Source organism: Sus scrofa, chromosome 6 (genome assembly GCF_000003025.6).
Source record: "Sus scrofa isolate TJ Tabasco breed Duroc chromosome 6, Sscrofa11.1, whole genome shotgun sequence".
NCBI lineage: Eukaryota > Metazoa > Chordata > Mammalia > Artiodactyla > Suidae > Sus > Sus scrofa.
Genome location: NC_010448.4, coordinates 72,051,937 through 72,076,940, shown reverse-complemented (window position 1 = coordinate 72,076,940; position 25,004 = coordinate 72,051,937). Strand labels below are relative to the sequence as shown.

At 54.9% G+C, this 25,004-nt stretch overlaps 2 protein-coding genes across 28 annotated transcripts in view; both read right to left on the bottom strand.

Annotated features, from left to right (window-relative positions):
• Positions 1,960-12,307, bottom strand: MIIP (migration and invasion inhibitory protein). 4 transcript variants are annotated; one of them, XM_005665007.3, is made up of 11 exons: positions 12,224-12,307; positions 10,001-10,197; positions 9,462-9,785; positions 8,877-8,973; positions 4,810-4,918; positions 4,676-4,728; positions 3,923-4,052; positions 3,659-3,755; positions 3,202-3,327; positions 2,606-2,737; positions 1,960-2,307 (listed from the first exon to the last, which is right to left on the bottom strand). In XM_005665007.3, exons 2-11 carry the CDS (start codon positions 10,112-10,114, stop codon positions 2,221-2,223), a joined length of 1,269 nt encoding a protein of 422 aa, XP_005665064.1. In that variant the 5' UTR covers positions 10,115-10,197; positions 12,224-12,307; the 3' UTR covers positions 1,960-2,220.
• Positions 20,502-25,004, bottom strand: part of MFN2 (mitofusin 2) — a 29,928-nt gene continuing 25,425 nt past the window's right edge. For all 24 annotated transcript variants that reach the window (XM_021095349.1, XM_021095351.1, XM_021095362.1 and 21 more), the window contains 3 exons: positions 24,698-24,894; positions 23,723-23,857; positions 20,502-22,631 (listed from right to left, as the gene is read on the bottom strand). In XM_021095349.1, the coding sequence (XP_020951008.1) occupies positions 22,562-22,631; positions 23,723-23,857; positions 24,698-24,894 (402 nt within the window). In that variant the 3' untranslated portion in view covers positions 20,502-22,561. The remainder of the gene's footprint in view (positions 22,632-23,722; positions 23,858-24,697; positions 24,895-25,004) is intronic.

The window sequence follows — 25,004 nt, the reverse complement described above, 5'->3', positions numbered from 1 at the left end:
GCCACACCCGCAGCACATGGGGTCAAATCAGAGCTGTAGCTGTCAGCCTGTACCACAGCCACAACAATGCCAGATCCGAGATGTGTCTGTGACCTACACCACAGCTCAGACAACGCCAGATTCTTAAACCCACTGAGCAAGGCCAGATGCTAGTCAGATTCATTTCCGCTGAGTGACAAAAGGAACTCTGCAAACTTCTGATTCTTACAAAGTACTGTAGAGGAGTTCCCATAGTGGCTCAGCAGAAACAAATCCGACTAGCATCCATGAGGACGTGGGTTCAAACCCTGGCCTTGCCCAGTGGGTTTAAGGATCCGGCGTTGCCGTGAGTTGTGGTGTAGGTCACAGACCTGGCTCGGATCCTGCATTTTGGCTGTGGCGTAGGCCAGCTGCTATAGCTCTGATTCAACTCCTAGCCTGGGATCCTCCATATGCCATGGCTGCGGCCCTAGAAAGACCCAAAAAAAAAAAAAAAAAAAAAATACTGTAGAAATGAACCCAAACTAACAGGTGTACATGTACACATGTACAAAATTTTAAACTTCTGAAAAACAATCTATAAAAGTCAATGGTTAAAATAAAAAACAAACTTTTAAAGATTTAAAACCAGCACTATAAAACTGATTTTCTTAAAATAGTGATTTTTTTTTTTTTTTTGCTTTTTAGGGCCGCACCCACGGCATGTGGAGGTTCCTAGGCTAGGGGTCCAATTGGAGTTACAGCTGCCGGCCACAGCCACAGCCACAGCCATGTGGGATCCAAGCCGTGTCTGCGACCTACACCATGGCTCACGGCAACACCAGATCCTTAATCCACTGAGCGAGGCCAGGGATCGAACCCACAACGTCATGGTTCCTAGTCGGATTCATTTCTGCTGTGCCATGACAGGAACTCCCTCAAAATAACAGTAATTTTAAATTGCTTGTTGTGGCTGGCCTTCTAGGCTTATTTACATGCTTTATTATGGTCAGATACAGAAAGGGGTCTATTTTAGAATATCCCCATGGTGGAGCCTTCACTAGCCTGGGTCCCCAAAAGACATCAGAACAGAGACCCCATATGACCCAAGAGAGATGGGCAGTATGAGCTAGTGGGCAAGAGATAAGGCTTTACGTCAAACCACTGAGACCTGGGCATCAGTTTGTTAGTGCAGTATAACCGTGTTTATCCTAATACATGTGCTATGAACAAGGAGGAGAGAAAGGTTTTCTCGGCTTGACAAGCTCCAAGTGGGAGCCACAGGAGCCCACAGCCCTAGCTCCTCCACCCCTCTAAGCTAGAGATCTCAGAAAAAGCATGTGCTTTCCCTGGGCACGTTCCCCATCTATTCCATTGTTATCCTAAAAACATTCCCCCCAAAATCAGGAATTTCATATTGTTCAACATGTGCAGAGAACTCATTCAGAAGGTCAGATTTGGGCTCTTGGCCAATCCTGCCTCCAACTCCCCCCCTCCTGGCCTTTGCTTCCCCATGTGTCACTGCCAGGGCTTTGGATCACCCGTGGCTTCTAGGGCTGGGCTAGAGAAGGAGGGACAGAGCCACCTTGCCTAGGGACTTGAAGAGAGCCCTTTCATCCCTGGACCCCGGCGTCAGGTGCAAGGAACGGGAGGGGCTCATTCACCCTCCACCGTCAGAGCTCCGCCTCGACCCCAGGGGTCCCTCAACCACAGATCCTAAGTCCCTTCCTGAGATGGCTTTTTTTTTTTTTTATAAAAGTAAGCAATAGATTTATTAAGATAGGATGCTTGTGAGAAATGAAAGTGGGCAGGCAAGGCACTTGTCTGGTGGGGAGGCCATCTATCCAGAGCTGGAAGGTACACAAAGAGCCACACTTGGGGTACTGGATCCACCCCACCCAGTGCAGGTCGTCAGAGCACCCCTCCCCAGGTGAGGGGCGGGCGGTCCAAGGCCAAGGCATCTCGCAGCACTGAGGGCATCAGCAAGACAGACCCGGCACATGTGGGAACCTGGTGCTGCAGGGAGCTCTGAACTTTATTTACAAATGTGTCACAGCATCCCCCACCCCGACCCTGGGGTCCACTTCTCTGTCCACAGGAAGGACCAAGCCTGGATCCATTCACCTGCCCAGCCTAGGAAGGTGGGACCTGAGCCCACCTCCAGCTGAGGCTGGCCAGGACTCCCCTCTTGGGGGCACCCCTGCCAGAGGGCAGAGGCTGAGACGATGGCCAGGCCGCTGTCCTCCTCCAAAGGGCCAGTCCTCAGGGCTTCGGCCGGGGGGCACAGGGAGGGGGCACTGAGGGTTCTGACCAGATTGGGATGGGAGGTGGGACCCGTGTTGGCCCAGCCTAGACAGTGAAGGGAGAGGTGTCAGTGGGGGCCCCCATGAGGACAGATCACCCCATCTCTAGTCTCACCCGCTTCTGGATCTCAGACTTGGGGTCACCCTCCAGGATAGGGGGGGTATAGCCAGTGGGGAGCAGTGGAGCCCAGGGAGGTGACAGGGGTCGGGGCCAGGGTGGGGCGGGATCCCACAGAGAGTGGCTTCCAAACCTGGCACTCCCACCCCAGTCCTGCCCTCCAGGGACCCTGCAGGCCCCGGCTGGCCCCAGGCACCTGTCCCTCCCAGGGCACCCTGGGCTGTACCAGGTGTGACGTGGCAGCAGCCGACAGCTTCCGGTGCTGGGCCTTGGAGACACAGGACCAGAGGTCCAGGCTCTTGGGGGCTGAGCTCTTCTCAGACTTCGGAGGGAGAATGTCCCAGCCCAGCAGGCAGTGCTGTGGATAACACGGGGTTAAGGCACCTGCCTGGGGCGGGGCTGCCGGCAGACTGGGCACCCCCTCCTGGAATGGCAGCATCCTTTAGGACAGGACTGTACCCCCATGGAGGTAAAGGGGCCCCTTAGACAGCTACAGTGTCCCCCACAGACTGAGGCTGCCCCCAGAGCAGGGGCCTATGTCCACCCACTGTTACCCAGGCCTCCCTTTCCTCATCCTGCTGACCCAGGGCCTGGGCCCCCCCACTCCCATGGAGCATGTCCTGTGTGCCAGGCCCCACCCCCGGCCCCCAACAGGGACTGAGTCCCTCACCTGCCGCCTCATCCTTTTGCCTGAGGACAGCATGCTGTACCCCCCTCAGAGACGGGCAAACTGACTCTTCGGCAGCCCTTCTCTTCTCCCCAACCCCAGCACCCCCAGCCTCAGTTGGGACTGAGTGGGGTCCCCGCTGACCCCTATCATACCCAGGAGAGACAAAGGGCGTCTCTATGGGAGGCACCTCGGAAGCCTAAGGACCTGGGTTCAAATACCAGCGCTTCCTCCTGGCTGACCTTGGATAAGACACCTCCCCTCCGCCTCAGCCTCCTCATCTGTAAAGTGGGTGAATAGCAGAACCGACACTCGGCTGCTGTGGCTCCATGAGACAGTCCTCCTAAGGACTGTGCACACGGCACGCAACACACAAGGGTACGAGAGATGGGGCCCCCTCTGTGCCCTCCTAGAAGCCGGGGGTGGGTGGGGAACCAGGCCTCCCTCAGGGAAAAGCACAGTGCCAGTGACTCAAGTGGCCCAGCCTGAACTCCGGAGACTTGGGTCCTTGAGCCCAGCCTTGCTGTGTGACACTCCCTGGCCCCCTCTGGGCCTCTGGACCCACCCAGGGGTCCTGGGCCAGTCGGGGGGCAGCCCCATGCCCATCCTCACCCGGGGCAGGGCCAGCGTGTCGGAGGCGTCGAAGCTCTTCCGCCGGTGGATACGGTACCGATGCGGGGGGTCCAGGATGGACAGCGGGATGCTCACCCTGGGCACAGGGACAGTAGGAACACTGCTGCAGGTGCCTCCAGGTGCCATGGGGCTGCAGCCCCAGTCCCAACTCTCCCTCCCTCAAGACCGCGGGCCCCAGGCTCTGCTCTCCTCCTCAGTGGCACCTACAGCTCCCCCAGTGTCCTGCCTGCTCCGGCCACTCACCTGACCTGCACTGGCTCTGCCAGGGTCCCAGGCCCCCGCTGGTCCCGTGGCATCCTGCACAGGCGGCACGGGGTGCCGGGATCTGAAGGCGCGAGAAACAGGCGCCGGGTGACCCGGTAACAGTAGACACCTGCGAGACCCATGAGACACAGAAGCCCCCCTCAGCCAGGACCCCGACCACCCAGGTCTGGTCCGCCCACGTGCACACAGAGCACACACACGTGCTCACATGCCAAAACACAGCACTGCCTCTACTCAGGCATGACACACACGTGCATGTGTGCACACGCTGGCACCTTCACATGCAAACATCACCTGTGCAAACACAAAGCATAGCTTCAGAGTCACGTTCATGGACCAACGGGCACATAGCTACACTTGTAATCACACACACAGGACACACATGCACGTGTATCGCATGAACACGCCTCACACACATGCACACACGGGTCTGCTGCATGCTGCACGTGCAAAGGGGTCAGGTGCTCACGTGACTGAGCTGGCACCCCCACCCCCACAGACGATCCAAGTACAGAAAGGAGCGGCAGATGGGGGACACACTGGAAAAACGAGGCAGCTGGGAGGAGCATGAGGGGTGAGGCAGGTGACACAGGGTGGCACCACTCCCCAGGAGGCCAGGCCTCGACTCACCCCTCCCCAACCCAGGGCCTCCCTCCCCGAGTCCCCCACACCTCTGCTGCCTCCCCTGGCCTTGGCTGGGCCAAGGGGCGGCCACCAAGGGTTGACACTCACATTCGTGGTCCCTCTCCACAGTGCCGCTCCCCCGCAGGTCTGGGAACTGGGGTCTGTGAGGCCGAGAGGGTTAGCAGGCCCGGGCAACACATCCCCAAAGCCGCCCTGCCCACCCCTCACCCACCCCTGCTCACTCGGGGTCACTGCAAATACACTCCTCCTTGTTGGCTTCCCGGAACTCCTGCAGCTTGGAGAAGAAGGCCTCGGACTTGCTGGTGACAGGAGAGCTGTTGTCCAGGGACCCTGGGGGAGATAACGCACAGAACAGCTGCTGTGTGGCCAAGACACAGGGGATGCTCGGTGCCATCATCCCAGGCCACCTGCTGTGCCCCCACTGTGCCTCGTACAGACCTAGAGAGGACCTTCCATTCATCTGGCTGTTGATTTTGCCTCCGTGTCTGCCTACCCTCATGCATGTCCAACCATCTCTGCAAAAACTATTTTTAGGAGTTCCCGCTGTGGAACGGCAGGTTAAGGATCCAGCATTGCCTCTGTGATGGTGCGGGTTCATTCCTGGGCCCAGCACAGTAGGTTAAGGATCCAGTGTTGCCATAGCTGCAGCACAGGTCACAGCTGAGGCTCAGATTCGATCCCTGGCCTGGGAACGTCCATGTGCCACGGGTGTGGCCGAAAAAGGAAAAAAAATTCTTCCCAGACCCTTTACTATGGGCCAGACACTGTTTTATGTGCTGGGGAAAGAGCAGCTACCTGGATAAAACCCCTGCCCTCGTGAAGCTTACATTCTAATACATGGCGACAGATGAACTAGTCACCAAAGAAACCTGTGAAAATACTGAAAGGTGACACCTGCTGGAAGTAAAAGAGAGTGGGGAAACTGAGCTTGGCAGGGCAGGGGCACCAGGGGAAGCCTCTCTGCAGAGGTGACACCTGAGCAGAGACCTGATGAAGGGAGGGAGGCATGGGGACATCCCAGGCGATGGAAGAGCAAGTGCAAAGGCCCTGGGGTAGGCGTGTGCTCGCTCAGTATACACACTTGAGGGACACCCAGGAGGTGAGATGGGGAAGGGGGGGTGAGGGTGGAGGAGAGGACGCTGGGAAGCCGGGGAAGGGGTTGGGGACAAGGAATGTCACAATCAGATCAGCCATGTCCTTTTAAGGATTCCCCTTCTGGCTGCTGCAAGGTGAGGGGAGGCAGAGGCACCAGTTAGGAGGCTACTGTAGGCATCGTGGTGGAGACAAGGAGCCACATTCTACAAATATGTTGAAGGCAGGGCTACCAGGATGTACGATGTGTCTAAAGGAGAGGAAACACCAGGGCTGATGTCAAGATTATGGCCATTAGGAGTTCCTGTTGTGGCGCAGCAGAAACGGATCTGACTAGCATTCATGAGGACACGGGTTCAATCTCTGGCCTTGCTCAGTGGGTTAAGGATCTGGCGTTGCTGTGAGCTGTGGTGTAGGTTGCAGATGTGGCCTGGATCCCGCATTGCTGTGGCTGTGGTGTAGGCCGGTGGCTACAGCTCCGATTTGACCCCTAGCCTGGGAACCTCCACAGGCAACGGCACGGCCCTTAAAAAAAAAAAAAGGCAAAAAAAATATGATGGCCATTAGCTCCATAAATGCAATTGTCATTTACAGGGCTAGGAAAGACTGCAGGAGGGACAGGTGGGCAGAAATAAGGATGGCGACTTCGGCTGTGACACCAGTTGAAGACACCTACTGAGCTCTGCAGAGGAGGAGAGCTGGAATTCAGAGGAGCGGCATAGGCTAGAGACAAAAGTGGCGGAGAAGAGAGCGTGCAAAGCCTGGGCACTGTGGGGGCCCCCGGGAGCCTGGAGGTCGGAACGAGGAAGCGGATCCATCGGAGGAGCCTAGGCAGGGCAGCTGGGTTTCGGGGGCGAAGAGCCGGGGGAGTGCCTGGGCCTGGAAGCCAAGGGAAGCGAGAGCTCCAGGAGGGAGCTTTGTGTGCCCACTGCTCAGGGCCAGGCCTGAGACCTGAGCTGGGAGCCGGCGATGCAGGGGTCACTGATGACCTGGCTGAGGACAGCGACACGCGGGCGGTGCAGGGCAGGGGCAGCTGAAGCCCGACCTAAGAAAAAGTCGGGGAGAGAAACTGGAGACAGGGAGTCTAGAGGCCCCTTTTGAGGAATCGCGATGTAAAGGCAAAACAGAGGACATGGACAGAGAAGGAGAAGAAAGGGCGCGAGGCTTTATCAGGAGGGAAGTCAGGCTGCAGCTGTCACCGGAGCAGGTGTGAGGCTTGGCCAAGTTCCTCAGTCTCCCGGCACCCCAGCCTTGCCATCTGTCACTGGGGACCATGACAGCATCTACGGGATCAGGTTATTGGGGAGAGTCAAGGCCTTAATGGGAGCGAAGCAGAGGAAAGGAACCGCGCCCGGCCCACGACAGGCATGCAGCGGACTCAGTTCCCACTGATGTGTTTCGACGCTGATGGGACAGAAAGACGCTGGAGGGACAGAGGAGAGATTTACAGGGAGTAAACCCTCCGGGAGCCAAGAGGGATGTGAGCGAGTGGGCAAAGGCAGGGACAGGCCAGGCTGGGAGCTCAGAAAGGGGGGAGGGGAGCATGCAGTCACAGGACACGGGACGGCAGGGGTAGGCACCTCCACTCTCCCGGGGATGGGAGGCAGGGCAGTGAGCTGACGCCCGGGGAAGTCCTTGGAATGAGACCACCGCAGGGTCCGGGAGCCCCACAGGGAACCCATCTTGGAGCAGCAACTCGACCTCTCTGTCCCCGGCTTTGCATCATTTCCTTCCATTGTGAAACAGAGGATGCAACAGCACCACCCTCCTGGGCCCGCCCACTCACGCACTCACTCAACCAGTGTTGGGTTGAGGGCCTACTACGTGCCAGGCACCGTTCTAGGCTCAGGCTCCGGGAACACAGCAATGAAAAGACAGCCAGGCCCCTGTTCCATCGGAGCTTATGATCTACTGGAGGAGTCAGACAGGAACCAAGCAAACAGGAGGACTTCCTGATGGCTGATGCAAGAGGCAGTGATACAGAGGCAGCCATGCTGACATGGTGTTCAGGGCACGCCTATCATTTGAGCTGACTGCTCATGAAGAAAAGGGAACAGCCAGGGAGAACGGGGGGAGTAGTGCCAGACAGGGGGAACGGCAAGTGCAAAGGTCCTGAGGTGACTGTGAACAAGGCTGCTTCAAGGACGAGCAAAGAGGCCAGAGAGGCTGGAGCAAAGAGTCAGCATACAGCTCCAACTGGACCCCTAGCCTGGGAACGTTCATATGCCGCGGGTGCGGCCCTCAAAAAGACAAAGACAAAAAAATTTAAAAAAAAGTCTAGACAAGGATTCTGGAATTTACTAAGTACTGAGTGACGTGATCTGATTCCCATGTTTAAAAATTCATTCTGGGAGTTCCCTCGTGGCCCAGTGGGTTAAGGATCCAGCACTGTCACAGCTGCAGCTCTGGATGCAGCTATGGCACAGGTTTGATCCCTGGCATGGGAATTTCTACATGCTGTGGTGCAAGTGAAAAAAAAGAGAGAGGAGTTCCCGTCGTGGTGCAGTGGTTAACGAATCCCACTAGGAACCATGAGGTTGTGGATTTGATCCCTGGCCTTGCTCAGTGGGTTAAGGATCCGGCATTGCCGTAAGCTGTGGTGTGGGTTTCAGATCAGATCCCGCATTGCTGTGGCTCTGGCGTAGGCTGGTGGCTACAGCTCTGATTAGACCCCTAGCCTGGGAACCTCCATATGCTGCGGGAGCGGCTCAAGAAAAGGCAAAAAAGACAAAAAAAAAAAAAAAAAAAGAAAAAAAGAAAAAAAGAAAAAAATGAAAAAAGAAAAAGATTCGTCCTGGCTGCTGTGTCAAAAATGGATGGTAATGGGGTGAAAGAAGCCAGAGGGAGACCAGCCAGGAGGCCGCTGAGGCTGCTGGGGGGGTGGGGGGATGGGCGGTAAAATGTAAAGCGATGACACACATACAGCATTTCACAGGCGCCTGGCACACAATAAAGGCCAAAAAAAATATGGCAGCTCTGACTCAGTCATTCATTCAACAAACGCTCGGTGAGCACCTTCTGTGCCTGTTACTGTGCCAAGGGCTGAGAGAGGAGACACGGTACTCAAGGTGATCAGCAAGGAGGGTGGAACAGCCGGGGGAACAGCAACAGCGCCTGGTGGGGGCTCAGCAGGTACACAAGCAAGCTGGGGCCTCCATCCCCATCTCCCAGGTGAGGTGCGGGCGTGGGGCCATACCTGCAATCCAATCATAGCCCAGGTACGGTCTGAGGCGCCAGCTCCTCTCTGGCACCGGAGACTCCTTGTTGAAGGTGGTCTCAGACACGGACGATTCCTGTGAGGAGAGGGGCGAAGAGGAGCAAGGGCCAGGCCAGCGGGCCCAGCCCCAAGAGACCTCATCATGCGGGCAGAAAAGGGGCTGACGCTTAACTTACACCCTGACATGGGCCCCAGGGCTTAGGTGCTGGAAGACAAGAATTTGCCCCCTGCTCCGCTGCCTTCTATGTGTGACTTTGAACAAGTCTGTCCTCTAAGCCTCAGTTTTCCCATCTACATAATGGGGCTGGTCATCCTGTTCCCAAGTGCTGTCTGAGAAACAAATGGCCACAACTTATCAAGCACTCAGGCTGAGCTGGGTGAGACTCATAGTGTCTCCTGGGAGCCTCTCACCCTGGAAGGGAGGCTGCCCATGAGAGCACAGAGGCCTGGTCCTCCTCCTTGCTCCAGCCTCTGCAGTGTCCCAGGCCAGTCCCATCCCACCCCAGGCCTCAGTTTTTCAGGGCAGTGTCCATCGATGGACGACACCCCACTCTCCCAAGTTACCTTGCTTTGTCGAGCCAGGATGGACCCCTGAGCCTGTGCCTCCCGGGTTCTTCGGTCATCCAGCTCTGCTGAAAGCTCTGGGTCACTGGAGTCTGAGGTGGCCAGCAAGGGAGCTGAGTAGGATCTCTGTGGGCCCAGGGACTCCTGGTGTTGGCGCTTGGCAGGTGGGAGAGAGATCACCCTGGAACTGGCCCCACCAAGCCAGGATCTATCACAGGGGTCACTCTGGTTGGCATCCTGTGGGCAGGCCACCCTGAAGGCTACTGACGTCTCCTGGGAGGATGGTATCTCTGAGTCGCTGCTGCTGCAGGGGTCCTGGCTTGACTGGAATAGAGAGGCCAGGTCGCCCAGGTACACAGCCAGATGGCCTGCACCAGGCACAAAGGCCTGGTCGTCATCCTTGCTCCAGCCTCTGCAGGGTCCCAGGCCAGTCCCGTCCCACACCAGGCCTCAGTTTTTCTCATCAGTAAAATGGACACCCTGTAAGACCCCAAAGGGCTGGATTCTCCCTTGCCCAGGGACTTGGCCAAGGTGCTCACCTCTGAGGCTGCCTTGGCCACAGCCCGTCGCACGGCATCCTGCCCGGCCCGCAGCTGCCTCAGGAGCTCCAGGTTGAGCTGCCGCAGCTGCACCAGGTCCCTGGTCTCCACCATCCTGGGCGTTATCGGCTGGCTTCCCACGGCAGGTGTCACAGGCTCCCAGGTCACAAAGCGTCCTCACGGCTGGGTTCTCTCACCTGAAGCCAAGACAGACAGCATGGTATAGTGCTAAGGAGGCTACCCAGAGGAGCCAGAGGCCTGGGTTCAAATCCCTCCTCTGATACTCCCTTATTGTGCCACCTCAGACAAGTTATTTAACCTCTCTGGGCTTTGGTTTCCTTAACTGCCAAACGGAAAGTAGCAGCATCTAACATCATAAAGTTGTTGTAAGGATGAAAAGAGGTAATGCATATTAAATCTTAGTACAGTGCTTGGGACACAGAAAGCACTCAATAAATGGCTGTTATGATTAAACTGGCCAGGATGTTTCCTAACATGTCAAAAGAGAACAATCCCCTTTTAACGACCTTAACTACACATGTTTGTTTGTTTGTTTGTTTGTTTGTGGCTGTGCCCAAGGCATGGGGAAGTTCCCATGCCAGGGATGGAACCTGCAACGACCTTAACTACAAGTGTTTGTTTGTTTGTTTGTGGCTGTGCCCGAGGCATGGGGAAGTTCCCATGCCAGGGATGGAACCTGCGCCACAGCAGTGATCTGAGCCACAGCTGTGATAATACCAGATCCTTTAACTACCAGGCCACCAGGGAACTCCCATAACTAGTTATCTAAGACAATTAGGGCAAGCCCACAAATGTAAATAAAGCATTAAAGCTTTTTCTTTTTTTTTCTTTTTTAGCCACTTCCCAGCCTATGGAAGCTACCCAGCCAAGGATCAGATCTAAGACACAGTTGCGACCTACAATGAAGCTGGGGCAACACTGGATCCTTTAACCCCTGTGCCGAGTGGAGGATCAAACCTGTGTCCTGGTGGTGCAGAGACGCCTCAGATCCCGTTGCACCAAAGAAGGAACTCCAAGCATTATAACTTTTGGATTTAACACAAATCAGACTTCAGAAGGGACTCTTTCCTCTCTCCTACCCTGCTTTCTTCTTCCTTTTTTTTTTTTTTTTTTTTTTTTTTTGCATTTTTAGGGCCGTACCTGCGGCATATGGAGGTTCCCAGGCTAGGGGTCGAATCAGAGCTGTAGCTGCCGGCCTACACCACAACCACAGCAATACAGGATCCAAGCCATGTCTTCAACCTACACCACAGCTCACAGAAACGTGGGATCCTTAACCCACTGAGCAAGGCCAGAGATTGAACCTAAGTCCTCATGGATGCTAGTCAGATTCATTTCCACTGAGCCATGACGGGAACTCCCTCCTTTTATTTTTACAAATGAAGAAACCAAAGTTCAGAGGAGTTAAGCAATTTGGCCCAAGTCACACAGCTAGTAAGTGCCAAAGTCAGATTTTGAATCCAAATCTGGCTCCAGCCTTTCTTTCCCCAGGAGTGTGGAAGCTGCCTCCCCCCTCACCCCATCCAGGCTCAGGGATACACCCTAATCCGGAAAAGATTTCTGCAAGCTAGGGGAAGGGGCTTCCTCTTCCCTCTGAGCCTCAAGCCCAGACTCCTCCAACCAGAAACCCAGTCTCCCCCCAGTACACGTTATTCCTTTCTAACACTGGATTCAGTCAGATCCCCTACTCTCAGAAACCAGCCCTGCCCGGAGCAGAGAAGCCAGACTACACTGGACCCGCCCCCACCTATACCCGTGCAGTTAAGTGGGGGGCAGTGGAGATTCGAGGAGACCACTCCGCCGGAGTGCAGACAAGGGGAGCAAACAGCCTGATTCCCAGGACCAGGAGTCCCGGCCCCCACCCTTATCTGACCAAGTGTTTCTGGGCTAGACCTATACTCAAGGGTCTCCGTTTTCGCACGGGGTTAAAGAGAACAGCCTATCTGCCCTCCTCCAGCTCCGGCCGCGTTCTGGAGAGCTAAAGCTGTGCCACCGCAACCGGAAGGCCACATTCAAAAGGAAAACCGGGCAGCAAGAGTACCAGAGGTGGTGCCGGAGAACTCAGGAGCGGGACACTGGGAAGAGGGAGACAGCCTCCCTCTTCTTTCCCATCGCGGGCCCCGGCCCCTCCATGAGGACGAACGGAGGGCAACCAACTGAGCCGTTCCTCCGCATCCCTGACCCTGCCGCCCCGGCACTCACCGCCAGGAAACGCGGGCAACGCCCAGCCAGTAGCAGCCAGCGCGGCCGGGAGCTGTGCCCCGCCCACCCCATGCGTCACCGGCCGGGGCGGGGCCCTATCTGGCCTCCCTGATTGGTCAGATGCGGGAAGGCGGGACGCTCCCGCGAATGTAACTTCGCCTTCAGAAGCAGCAGTTTCAACATTGGGGCGGGGATAACAACGGAGCTCAACAGCTAATTGGTCGACTTCCTAGGTCGGGTACAAGCGATCGAAGGTCAGAATGGGGCGGGCCCCTGGGGAGGCGAGCTCCCATTGGTCAGGACTAGGCCGCGGGCTAGTTGGTGTTCAGTGGCGGCAGTTTCAGAGTCTGGATCTGTCTGCGTTCCAGAGCCAAACGATGCAACTCCGAGCGGGAGGGTAGGCGGCGGCTAGAGACGCATGATTTCCATACTTTCTTTCGAATGTTTGTGCCTATTTTGTGCCAAGGGGCACTGCACTAAACACCGGGATGAGGTCCTTGCCTGGAGCATGGCGAGTGGAGACAGTGGGTAAGATATGAACACGGATAACTTAAGACTCAGTCTGTAAAATATGGGCAAGTTTATAGGGAATGCCTACTTTTCACCAGGTATTGTCCATATCCCAGTGCATGCCAGCCTCATAAATGTGCTTTAAGGTGGGCATTATTGGGACTTCCCGTCGTGGCTCAGTGGTTAACGAATCCGACTAGGAACCATGAGGTTTCAGGTTCGATCCCTGACCTCGCTCAGTGGGTTAAGGATCCGGCGTTGCCCTGAGCTGTGGTGTCGGCCGCAGACGCGGTTCGGATCCTGTGTTGCTGTGGCCCTAGCCTGGGAACCTCCATATGCCGCGAGAAGCGGCCCTAGAAAAGGCAAAAAGACCAAAAAAAAAAAGACAAATAAATTTAAATTGACCGTATGACCCAGCAATTACATTGCTAGCTATCTACACAAGAGAAATGAAAATGTGTCCACACAATGACTTGTACAAGAATGTTCCTGGCAGCATTATTCCTAATAGCCACAAAAAAGGAGAAATAACCCAAATGTCCATCAACTCATAAATGGACAAACTAAAAAAGCTATCCAGACAGTGGAAACTACTTGGCAAGAAAAAGGACTGGAATACTGACCCAGGCTACCACGTGGATGAGCCTCAAACATTACACTAAGTGAAAGAAGCCATACATACTAAAAAAACATATTAAATGATTCTTGTTACGTGAAATGTCCAGAAAAGACAAACCTTTTTTTTTTTTTTTTTTTGTCTTTTTGCCTTTTCTAGGGCCGCTCCCACAGCATGTGGAGGTTCCCAGGCTAGGGGTCCAATCGGAGCTGTAGCTACCGGCCTACACCACAGCCACAGCAACGTGGGACCCAAGCCGCATCTGCAACCTACACCACAGCTCATGGCATTGCCAGATCCTTAACCCACTGAGCGAGGTCAGGGATCGAACCCGCCACCTCATTCATGGTTCCTAGTCGGATTCATTAACCACTGAGCCACGACAGGAACTCCAAGGCAAATCTTTAGAGACGTAAAGTAGATTAGCGATTCCCTGAGTATGAGCTGGGAACAGAGAATTACTGCCAATGGACTGAGGGACCGTTCTGGGGTAATGAAGACATCCCAACACGGGACTGTGGGGAGGAGGGCTGCACAGCTTCACAAATTTGCTAAAATGATTGACTTGTACCCTTAAAAAGAGCGAATTTTATGGTATGTAAATTATAACTCGATAAATTTTTTAAGTTAAATGTATATGACCCACTTATTCTACTTTAAGGCATTTATCTCAGGGAAAGAATATTGCCCATATGAAGGCTTATGTATGAATGTTCATAGCAGATATACTGTAAATCCACTTGTCCATCAAGTGGTGAATGGATAAACAAATTGTGACATATCTGTGCAAAGCATACTCTTCAATAATAAAAATGAATAAACTACAGGTACACACACACTATGGATGCATCGCAAAACAGTGATGCTGCGTGGAAAGGAAAGAGGACAAACGGTACCGTCCATCTATGTAAAACCTGAGAAGACGTAAACTATAGTGAGAGAAAGATCAGGGGTTGCTTGGAGACAGGTGGGAGGGAGGGATGATGAGAGGGCATGAGGACACTGGGGGGATGATGGCTTTGGTTACTTTTTTGTTCTCTTGGCCACCCCTGGGGCATGTGGAAATTCCCGGGCCAGGGATCAATCCTGTGCCACAGCAGCAGCCCAAGCCACTGCATTGACAATACCAAATCCTTAACCCACTGAACCACACGAAAACTCCTTATTCACTATTGATTGAGGTGATGGTTTCAGAGGTGCGTACATTGGCCAAAACTTATCAAATTGTTCACTTTAAACATGGGCAGTTATTGTATATTGATTCTGTCTCAAAAAACGTGTTTAAAAGGTATGAAGCAAGTAAACAAACAGAAATGTGGCTTTAGAGTTCCCTTGTGGTGCAGCAGGTTAAGGATCAAGTGTTGTCACTGCAGAAATGGACTGCTGCCACTCTTGCGCCACAACGCCCCCTCAGGAGTGGCCTTGGAGGGCAAGGATGAAAGTTAATCCTCCTAGGGGCTCAGAGCCATGAGCTGTGCACTTGATCCTTCCTTCGTGAGGAGGGATGAACAGCCTGAGGAGCAGGTGATACACATCTGCTGATCAGTGGCAAGGGGCTGGAGGTCAGATCTCAGAAGAGCAAGGTCGGAAGATGAGCCAAGGAGAACTGGAGAAAAGTGGAAGACGGACTGATGACGTCAGCGGGTGGGGACACCGAAGATTACATCTTTGTGTCTCAAGTTTCAAATCCATCAAAGAATGTCTGCTGCAGAGAGATGGTCTCCGCCAGCCGGAACGGATGCTGCAGGTGGTAAAAATCAGTTGGTCTCTGCTCAGCCACCCCAGTGTGAGTGCAGTGGGCCCAGGGACAGAGCAGCCAAGGTGACAGGGGTGGTGAAGTAGCCTGGGCTCCTTCCCAAAGATGTGTCTTGCTGCTGAACGCCTGGTCTGCAGGACCAAAGCGAGCCCTCCGTATAGCATCTCCAAGAGACCAGCCCGCCATTGACCTGGTGGCGGATCATTACATCAGACCCCCTCTGACCCTGGTGGGAACAATCAGGTTGACACATTGATGCCGCTCTAGGTAGGGGCTCTCCTGACCGTACTGCCTCCTGAGAGCTTCAGACTGCCTCATGTATGACAGTACGGCCATGTCTTGCACCAGGGGACCCATTTTCTTGGCAAAGCGGGTGGGACCATGACCATGTAATTAAAGAATCTGCTGATCTTACCCGGGACCCCAACACCCAAGTGGAAGTCCTGCTGAGGACTTAGGGTCCATGTTCTGCAGCTCTGCTCTCCAGGGAGGTGACCCCTGCTGCTGTGTCCCCTCTGACTAGAATACATGGGGACAGGAAGCTGAGGGTGGGAGCAGGGTCCTCTCCCACGTACTCCCAGTGACGGGATTGGCATTTCCTGTCCCTGCAAACACTGATTGTGTCAGGTTGGAGGTTCCAGGGCCTGGGGATGGGAAGCTTCTGCCAGGGGACACGAGCGAGAACTAGGGTCCCAGCGTCCCCATGAACTTGAAGATGTGACCATCATCTGGTCTTTGGGCCCCCTGTTGGGGGAAGGTGAAGAGAGTTGCTGTGCTGCTGAGGGTAATATCTTCCCATCCATCTCCGAGTGGAGTCAGGACTGCGGGCACAAAGTGAAGCAGAGGTTTGTCCAGAGCCTCCTGGGGTGTCTCTTGATGTCTCCACACCCACTGGTGACAGTAAGGGCAACTGTGGCAATCACAGCCCACCCAGGGCAAGACAGCCAAGGATGAAGGACTGGATGAGCTCACCAGACCAGCCACACCTCTGGCTGGGACAAGGACACAGAGCACAGGAGGACGAGCGACCGGCCGTACCACCTCGAAGGGGACTCTGTTGGATGGGATTTAGATCCTTCCCTCGGGAGCAGAGGGGGAGGCAAGAGCAGATCTGAGCAACTGGAGGGGTGACCCCTTCAGACCTTCTTGGCCTTACTTGCCTTTTGTTTCGGCTCTGCCTGGGCTGAGTGATCTGATCCAAATACCCCCTGCCTGAGCCCTGCCCCGCTCATCACCACCTCCATGGGCCCAACTGGTACCCAAGGGTTTTCCTATGCAACCTAGAAATGCAGAGTCAACACCCCACACGGCAAATCTTCAACCAACTAGAAGAGCGAGATGGTGGAGAAATTCTGCCCCCTTCATCCCCACCAAGAAATGATGCTGAGACCCATTTCATTGCTCCTCAGAGTCACCTTTGGTGACGGCCACTCCACCAAGCACACTTCTGCTGTTTCTCCCTCCTTCCGATGCCCCCCTCCCTCTCTGCGTCTCTCTGGATTTGTCCTGCCGATTAAAGTGAGGGTACGCAAGCCCTCTGCTTTGGCTCTGCCTTCAGGGAAACCTGGCCAAGGCGCCATCCACATGCTGACGCCCCAGCACGTGCATCTCCAGGCCAGGCTTCACCTGGACCTCAGGTTCACGTGGCCAACTGTGAAGAGGGACATTCAAGGCAGCCTGTCCAAAAGGAAGCGCCTGATCTTCGCCCCCCCAACCTGCTCCACCGAAGCTTCCCCGGCCTACCATGTGCCCCGGACAAAACTCGAGTCAGCCATGACTCACCCAGTCCGAGAGCACGTGACATCGTCTCCGTCTTCACAGGTCTCCCAAACGGACCGCTTATCCTCCATCTCTGTCACAACCACTGGTCCAAGGTCCCACCTCTCCTCCCTGATCTGCAGTCGCCTCCAGACCGCACTCCCTGCTTCCCTTCTTACTCTCTGTGTCCACTCTCCCCACAGCAGCCTGGGATCCCGTGGGGTGCGTCAGCTCATGTCACCTTTCAGCTCAGAACTCTCCCCTGGCATCCACCTCGCTCGCAGTAAAAGCGAGGTCCTCGTGGTGGCCAGCAAGACCACAGTCTTCCCTTTTATTTTTATTTATTTATTATTATTATTATTATTTTTTGTCGTTTTAGGGCTGCACCTGCAGCATATGGAGGTTCCCAGACTAGGGGTTGAATCAGAACTGTGGCCACCAGCCTACGCCACAACCATAACAATACAGAATCCAGGCTGTGTCTACGACCTACACCACAGCTCACGGCAACACCAGACCCTTAACCCACTGAGCGGGGCCAGGGTTGAACCCACATCCTCATGGATCCTAGTCGGGTCCACTAACCACTGAGCCACAACGGGAACTCCACCTGATTCCTTTTTACACCTTATCTTCTCCACTTCCCCGCCTCTCTCACTCCTACCACACTGGTCTCATTGTGTTCCTTGAAGATACAGGGCATGCTCACACCTCAGGGCCTTTGCACATGCAGCTCCCTCCCTCAGAGAGCCACAGGGCTTCATTCTCACTAAATTCATTCAGGTCTTCCTCCAAATGTCATCCTCCCAGCAAGGAGGGAGGGCCTGTCGCAGCCAGTCTTTCGTTACACCCTCCCTGCCCTCCCCGCCACACTGGCCCTTCTCTTCTCACACTCTTTTACTCAATGGTTTTGCCTGCTGTTTGCCTTCCCCCGCTAGCACATAAGCTTCATAACGGTCTTTATCTACCTTTAAATCTTCATAAAGATTCATAAAGCTTTTTATCTACCTTATTCACTGCTGCACCTCTAACGCCTAGATCCTGCTCAGCACACAGCAGGCACTCAAATATTCTGCTGATTTAATAAACTTCATTTGTTGTTCCTGCTGTGGCCCAGTGAGTTAAGAATCTGACTGCAGGAGTTCCTGTTGTGGCTCAGGGGTAATGAACCCGACTAGAATCCCTGTGGATGCTGATTCACTCCCTAGCCCCGCTCAGTGGGTTAAGGATCCAGCTTTGCCATGAGCTGTGGTGTAGGTCAAAGACGCAGCTCCGATCCCGCGTTCCTGTGGCTATGGCGTAGCCTGGCAGGTGCAGCTCCAATTCGACCCCTAGCTTGGGAACTTCCATATGCCACAGGTGAGGCCCTAAAAAGACAAAAAAGAAAAAAAAAGAAAAAATCCAACTGCAGGAGCTCAGGTCACCTTGGAGGGGTAGGTTTGATCCCCTGACCCAAGCAATGGGTTAAAGGATCAGGATCGGGCATTGCCACAGCTGTAGCTCGAATTCAATCCCTGGCCTGGGAACTGCCATGGTTATGGGTTTGGCAATAAACAAACTTCTTAAAACTTCTTCACTTGTACAAAGGGGAAAATTGATCACTAGATTTCTGAGGGAATTTGAAGTCTGACACAGGCTAAGCTCTCAATAAAAGTTGACTGTTGTAATCTCAAGCCTAAGAGTCTGACTCAGAGAAAACTGTGCTGTGGAGGCCAGAGTGAATTTTGCTGACATCTGTGAGGAGGCCCAGTGTTTGGAAGAGAGGCACATTCCTGGCTACATACTCTGTGATTAAATGCAGACACTGTTACTGAAGGGCCCAAAATCTCAGGCCCCTGATTCTCCAGAACTCTCTGTGGGCAGATGAGATGGCCTGAGAAACCACAGGAAAGAATCTGGATGGGACTGGCAATAAAGATCCAGATGCTGCATGAGATCAAGGGCATAGAACACCCTTTTGCAAACTACCAGTCATGACCCAGAAGTGGCTGGTGAGCAATTCAGTGGACTGCAAATGGCAGCTTCTTCATGAGAAAATACAGCAGAAAGCGGGTAATGACTGATGCCAAGTTTTTGGTTTCTCTTGCACGTATATGCGTGTAACTCAATCATGACGAATTTCTAATAATGGGTCAGAGTGAAAACAGTTCCAAACCCACTGGGCTCTGGGGAATGAGGACCTGGGCCCCGACCCAGGCTTTAGAGCCTCTGGCTGCTGAGGTTTGAGCTAGTCCCAACCTCTCTGAGCCTCCGTTTCTACAGTGAAACAGAACATGCTAATTTTGAATACACAACACATTTGAAAGCCCCTGGTGTCGTGCCTACCTAAAGGAAGTTTCCAGTAGTGTTAGTTCCGTCCCCCAGGGTTGGGGTTGATAAATGGGCAACTGTGTTATCAGGACAGGATCTGTCAATATGCAGCAAGTATTTACTGAGTTCTGATTCTGTGCTGGGCACTGGTCTAGATGCTGGGCGCATAGCATCAACAAACAAAACAGACAAAATCTCCTATTTTGCTTCTGTTCATAGAATCTTACGCTTTAGCAAGTGGAGACACAAAACCATATTACCCAGAGGATGACTAGGTGAGGCACTTGCAAGTGCCAGGGAAGAGGGGAGAGAGGGATTTGAATTGGGGGGGTGGTGCTGGGTGGACCTCAACGAGGCAATGTCTCAGGAGACCTGGCAGAGTTAGTCAGCTGTGGCACACCCTGGAAGAACAGGCAGAGGGTCAGGCCAGGCAAGGGCCTTAGGGACGAGTGTGCGCAGCAGTTTCGGGGAAGGGCAAGGACCTTTGTGGCTGAAGCAGAGGGATCGAGATGGGAGGGGCAGGCGAGGCAGCAGAGCCTCAAAGGCCTTGATTCTGGGTGGGACAGGGGGCCAGAGCAGTATCTTGAGCAAAGAAGTAACATAGGCCGAGTTCTATTCCCAGCCTATGTCAAGGTCACTCGGGCTGCTGCATGGAAGCAGGCATGAGAGGGCAAGGGTGGGAGAGGGGCTGAGGTAGGGGCAGCAGCCTGAGCCAGAGCCGGGGCTGTGCTGGAGTGGACAGGGCGGTCGGGGGCTAGGTGTATTTTGAAGACAGAAACTGATAGACTGGATGTGGCACGTGTGACAGGGGAGTCCAGGATCATGCCCCAAGTTTGTGACCTGGGCATCTGCAGGGACGAGGATGCCACCATCCACCGCGGGGCAGAGGTCTCTGAAATGGGTGAGCAGTGCCGGCAGCGGGCCGTGCAGACCCAGGGCACAGGTGTGCGGGGCTGGCGAAACTGACTAGTCATGGCCAAGCCACTGCTGAGGGCCCTTCGGAAAAGAAAGCAAGAAAAGGTCACAGCCAAGTTCTCAGAAGGCAAACCAGGGTGGACCAGTCTGAGTCATTACTTGTTAAGTGAAAAATGAATGGTTTAGAGTTATGGAGAAATCTGGTAAGAAATCACTCTAGATTTCCTGGCTCTGAAAGATCAGTTACGCCTTTTGTTCTTCTGAGAGTATCTCTTCCTTCTAAGAGTCTGGAGGAGCTCACAGGCAGATGACAGGGGGAACTTCCCCTAAATGAAGCCAAGGCCATTTCAAAATACAGCCTGCAGTCGTGTCAGAGAGAGTTTGCAAGAACAGTAAACTGAGGAGATCCCACAAACGCTTTCCAACTAGGCTTTATTTTAGTGTCCAGTATTATCAGCAATGATACAGGAGTAATTCAGGCATATATATCACCTTAAATACATCAGAGAAAACACTCACTGTCTCGCACTCCAGCAAATGAAACAGAGAACGAAGTTAGCAGCATTAAATTAAAGTGCCTTTTGCCACACTTCTTTCAGAAAGAATCTCGGCCTCAAGTGGTATAAATTTGATTTTACTTATTGTATAAGAAGCTCAAAATCCCATTCATTACCTGGGGGCCACATTCAAGAAAAATTCATTGTTACTTATTCTAAATAATCCCCCCCGGCCGAAGCACAAAATTCATTGGAACTGTGTGATTTCTCCAGACACGCTGGGAGCCAACCACCATCCGGGCCTGGCAAAAAGCTCAGAGCGTCCTCCCGCCCCAAGGCGGCCTTGGTGAAGTCCATGACTTTGTTCCACACGCCAGGGTAGACCAAGGGTGTGAGGGCCAAGTGGGCACCTGGAGAGCACACCGCCTGCGTGGCCACCCACCAGGGAGCACAGGCCACCAAGCCAAGTCATTTCCCCAAAGTTGGTGGGTGGCTGGATTCAAACGGGCAGGACAAGTCCCACCTCCTGCCTAGGCCCTGCCTCGCTCTTGGACAGAAGTGCTGCTGGTTTCTAGGAAGTTCTCTGACCTGTGCTGCAAGGGCTGTCACCCCAAGGCTGCTGGCTCCAGACAGCTGACACCTTGGAGGCGGGAACCTGCCCCCACTGTGACCAGTAACTATCCCCAAATTCAAAGACAGTAAACATTTCTCAAACTCAATGCAAGGCCCCATCTGTCAGCTGGAGGCCCTGGGGACAGGGAGGGTGGGAGGATGGGTGCTGGGTTGCCCGAAATGTCTCTTGGCCAAGTGCAGTATCACTGACACGGGAGACTTGGTCCAGAAGACTGGTGGCCAAGGGCGGCTTGGGCTAAGGGCAGTGGGGTGATGGGTGGGAAGACGTCTCTTAGGGGACATACCAGGCATGCCATCAAGCTAGCAGGGTGGGCTCTCAGACACCATGAGCCCCTCACAGGGCCCCTCAGGTCAAGCAGAAGGCCCTGATTCTCCAGATTCTCCAGCCGTCCTGGGTGGGGCCCACTCCCCCGGGCCTGCCGCCAAGGTCCCCTCCTTCCACCACCTTTCCTTCCACTACATCCTCTAACGCTCTGGACCAAACCATCAGTCACTCATAAGAAACCAGACTAACGGGCTAAGCACCCAAACCAGAGCCAGGGACACAATGTGAAAGGAGGCAGGTCCTGCCTCATCACGCCCCTGGCCACCCGCTGACAGCACGGGCTTCGACGCGCACCCTCCAAGGGCCACCTGTGCTGTGCTACGCAGCACTCCAGCTGCCTCTGCCTGCCCTCCCCGCCCCTTGTGGCACGAGGCCCGCTTGGGCCTGAAACCCAAGGCCCTCTGACCCCACCACCAGGATCGGAACCTGGTCTGGAAGGCCCTGCAAACGGGATGAAGCGTGAAAGCCAAAGGACCAAACTGACACACAGGCCACGGGCCCCCGGGGGATGGCCCCCGCCTCCCTGAATTCACATTCCCAGTGCCATCAGGGAAGAAGATGCAGCACCCCCTAAGGTGGCCTCTCTCTGCGGGTGAGCGGGGTGCACGGGTCAGCAGCCCATGGCCTGCATGTTGGCCGGAGCGGGGGTGTCTGCTGATACCTTTAAAGGCCCAACCAGGCCTTCTGCGATCCCAAGACCTCATCAAGCAATCGGATGAAACCTCAATCAAGGGAACCTGACGAAGCAGAGCAAAGACGGGACTCAACTCCTCAGTACCATGCTATCCAGAGTCATCATTAAAAGAAGGCTCCTCTGAGGGTAGGAGGTGGGAGATCTTCCTGCAGCAGCAGGCAAAGGAGGGGGACAGTAACTAGCGAGGACGGTGGGAGACAGTGGGGGCTTCGTTCTCACGGTGGCGGTGGCAGAATGGACAGGAGCTGCTCGGGCCCTGGAGGGAGGCCCCACTGGGCTGGCGGCGCCGCCCGGCCCCACTCAGGCTCCGGCTCGGGCAGCCCACTATCTGCTCGGCTGCAGGTACTGGTGCGTGAACATGTTGAGTTCGCTGTCCAGCCAACCAGCTTTATTCCTGCAGAGAAACAGTTACTTTGCAGCATAGCAGCTGACAGTAACGGCAACAGGCACCCCTGACTCCTACAGACTCACTGACTCCTCTGAGCACGTCCACTTCACAGATGGAAAAAATGGGGCCCAGAGACATTGACTAACTTCCTATGGTCACGTGACTGAGTCGTGACGGAAACAAAGGTCAGGCTTATCTGTTTGCTTCACCCTGGGACCAGGGCCTACATCCCTGAACAGCTGGGAACACAGCTGTGCTGATACGCAGCCTTTTCAGGTGCACCCTGTCCCCGTGTGTGACGAGCAGCAAACACCCCCCAATGCAGCCCCGTGAGATGCCACAGGGCATGAGTGGTGTGTCCGGGGTGGCGGGGAGGGAGGGCACATCCTTGTGGCCGGGGAGGGGAAGGCCCATTGATGCAGCTCCCCTCGTGCTGACGTCAGCGGTGGGGGCAGGAAGCACAGGGTCCCCGTGTACTGATGTTATCTCGGGCTCAGCGTGGAGGCTGTGTCATGAAATCTTACTGCATTTTACAGATGAAGACAACGAGGCCCAGGAAAGCCCAAGGATGGGCCTGAGTATGAGCAGCAGGACCTGAAGCCAGGACTCCTGACTCCTTAGACCCATTCCTGCTCTAGCAAACCGCCAGTGGTCGCTCTGGCTTTGGGCAAAGAGCCCTGGCACATCTGGGCTCTGCCAGTCCCTGGCTACCTGGCCAGCCTGCCTGTGGGCACTGGTGCTGATAGGCTGCCGTGCCTGGGCTCACAGAGAGATGGTGCAAAGTGAGGGTTCCCGGCCACTTGGGAGACAATACAGGACAGCCAACGTGTGGTGGGTCAGAGGGTGCGGGAGCCTCAGCACACCCGGCTTCTCCCACTGGCTTGACTGTCTACTGTGGGGTCCCACATGAGGTATCAAACCTCTGTAGGCCTCAGTTTTTCTTTTCATAAAATGCAAGTGATGATACAGCCCTGAAGAGACGGTGAAGATGGGGACAGCAAGTGTCATGTGCCCGAGGGGCTGCAGCTAAGGACGTGCCCATGAGCTGTCACCTCCCAGGACGGGGCTTCCTCTGCGGCCTCCGTGGCCAGCCTCACCTGAGCAGTTTGGCTTTGCTCTGAAGTGAATCGAGAACCTCGATTTTCCTGTTCATGGCGGCAATCTCCTGCTCCAGGTTCTCCCGGGTCACGTCGACTTGCTGGCACAGGTGAGCAAAGGTTCCAGACAGCTCCCTGCATGCGGAGAGAGTCAGGATCAACCAAGACATGCAGCGGCTGCCCACGAGGTCTGTTGGTGGTGAATCCGATGGCGGGCAGGGCAGCAGCCAGTCCACCTGTCACGCTGGCAGCTGTGCCCTGTGCCAGTCCTAGGCCCGGTCTGGCAGACTCTCCCCCCACCCCCTGCTGAGACGGTGGACATCATAACCAGCGCACACACCAGCACCACCCGGAGGGAGGGCCAGGAGCACAGGGCACGACGCCCCGGCTTGGGCACAAAAGTCCAGGACTCAGAGCCCGGCCCTGAGTCAGCCAATTGCAGGACACATGTGACTCCTCTTCAAATCTCCATTTCCTCATTTTGAAAAAAGGAGATGCCTATAAAGACACCTCCCTCAAAGCGTTCAGGGAGAAAAAGAAAAAATTAGGTGCAAAATGCCTAGCAGTCTGGCACATAGCAGCAAAAGGCAGGCAGCTAGCACCTTCCCCCTTGCCCCCCAGATCAGGTGATCCATCCCACATGACCTGGGATGCGCCACAAAGAACTGGCTGTGGCTCAGAACATCGAAGCTATACCCACACCCAAGCCCTTCAAGGGAACCCTCAAAAGATGCTACAAGTAATGGCCCTCATCCTCCCATGTCTTCTCTCCTTGGAGGACCAAAGGCCTAACTGGTCCCAGCCCAGGACACGAGGTGTCCCTAAGAGACTCCTCTCCCATCCCTGGCCTCCACACTGGCACTGCGCAGCTAGAGGCTGAGTCAGACAACGCTCAGGGCTACGGCTTCCAGGCCAGGCTAGAAGGGAAGCTGGGGGGCGTCCTGAACCACCCTTGGGGCTGACGGGGCCACTCACTGCTGGACTTGGTGGCTACAATTGGAGCCGGTGTAGCTGATGATGAGCTGCAGCTTCTCGCTGGCGTACTCTACAAACTGGCGCTTGAAGGCCCTCTCCTTGGCCTTGGTGGTCCAGGTCAGACGCTCGTAGACGTAGAGGAGGCCATAGAGGCCAAGGGAGAGCGCGATGAGTCTCCAGCCCACAGCCTTCCACACCTGCAGAGGCACCGTGTCAGCCGCCTCGGCCTCCCTGCCATCCCGCTGCCCATCTTCTCAGCCTGCTGCTGCCACAACTTTCCCAAGAGCCTCGGTCAGGGAGCCTTTGA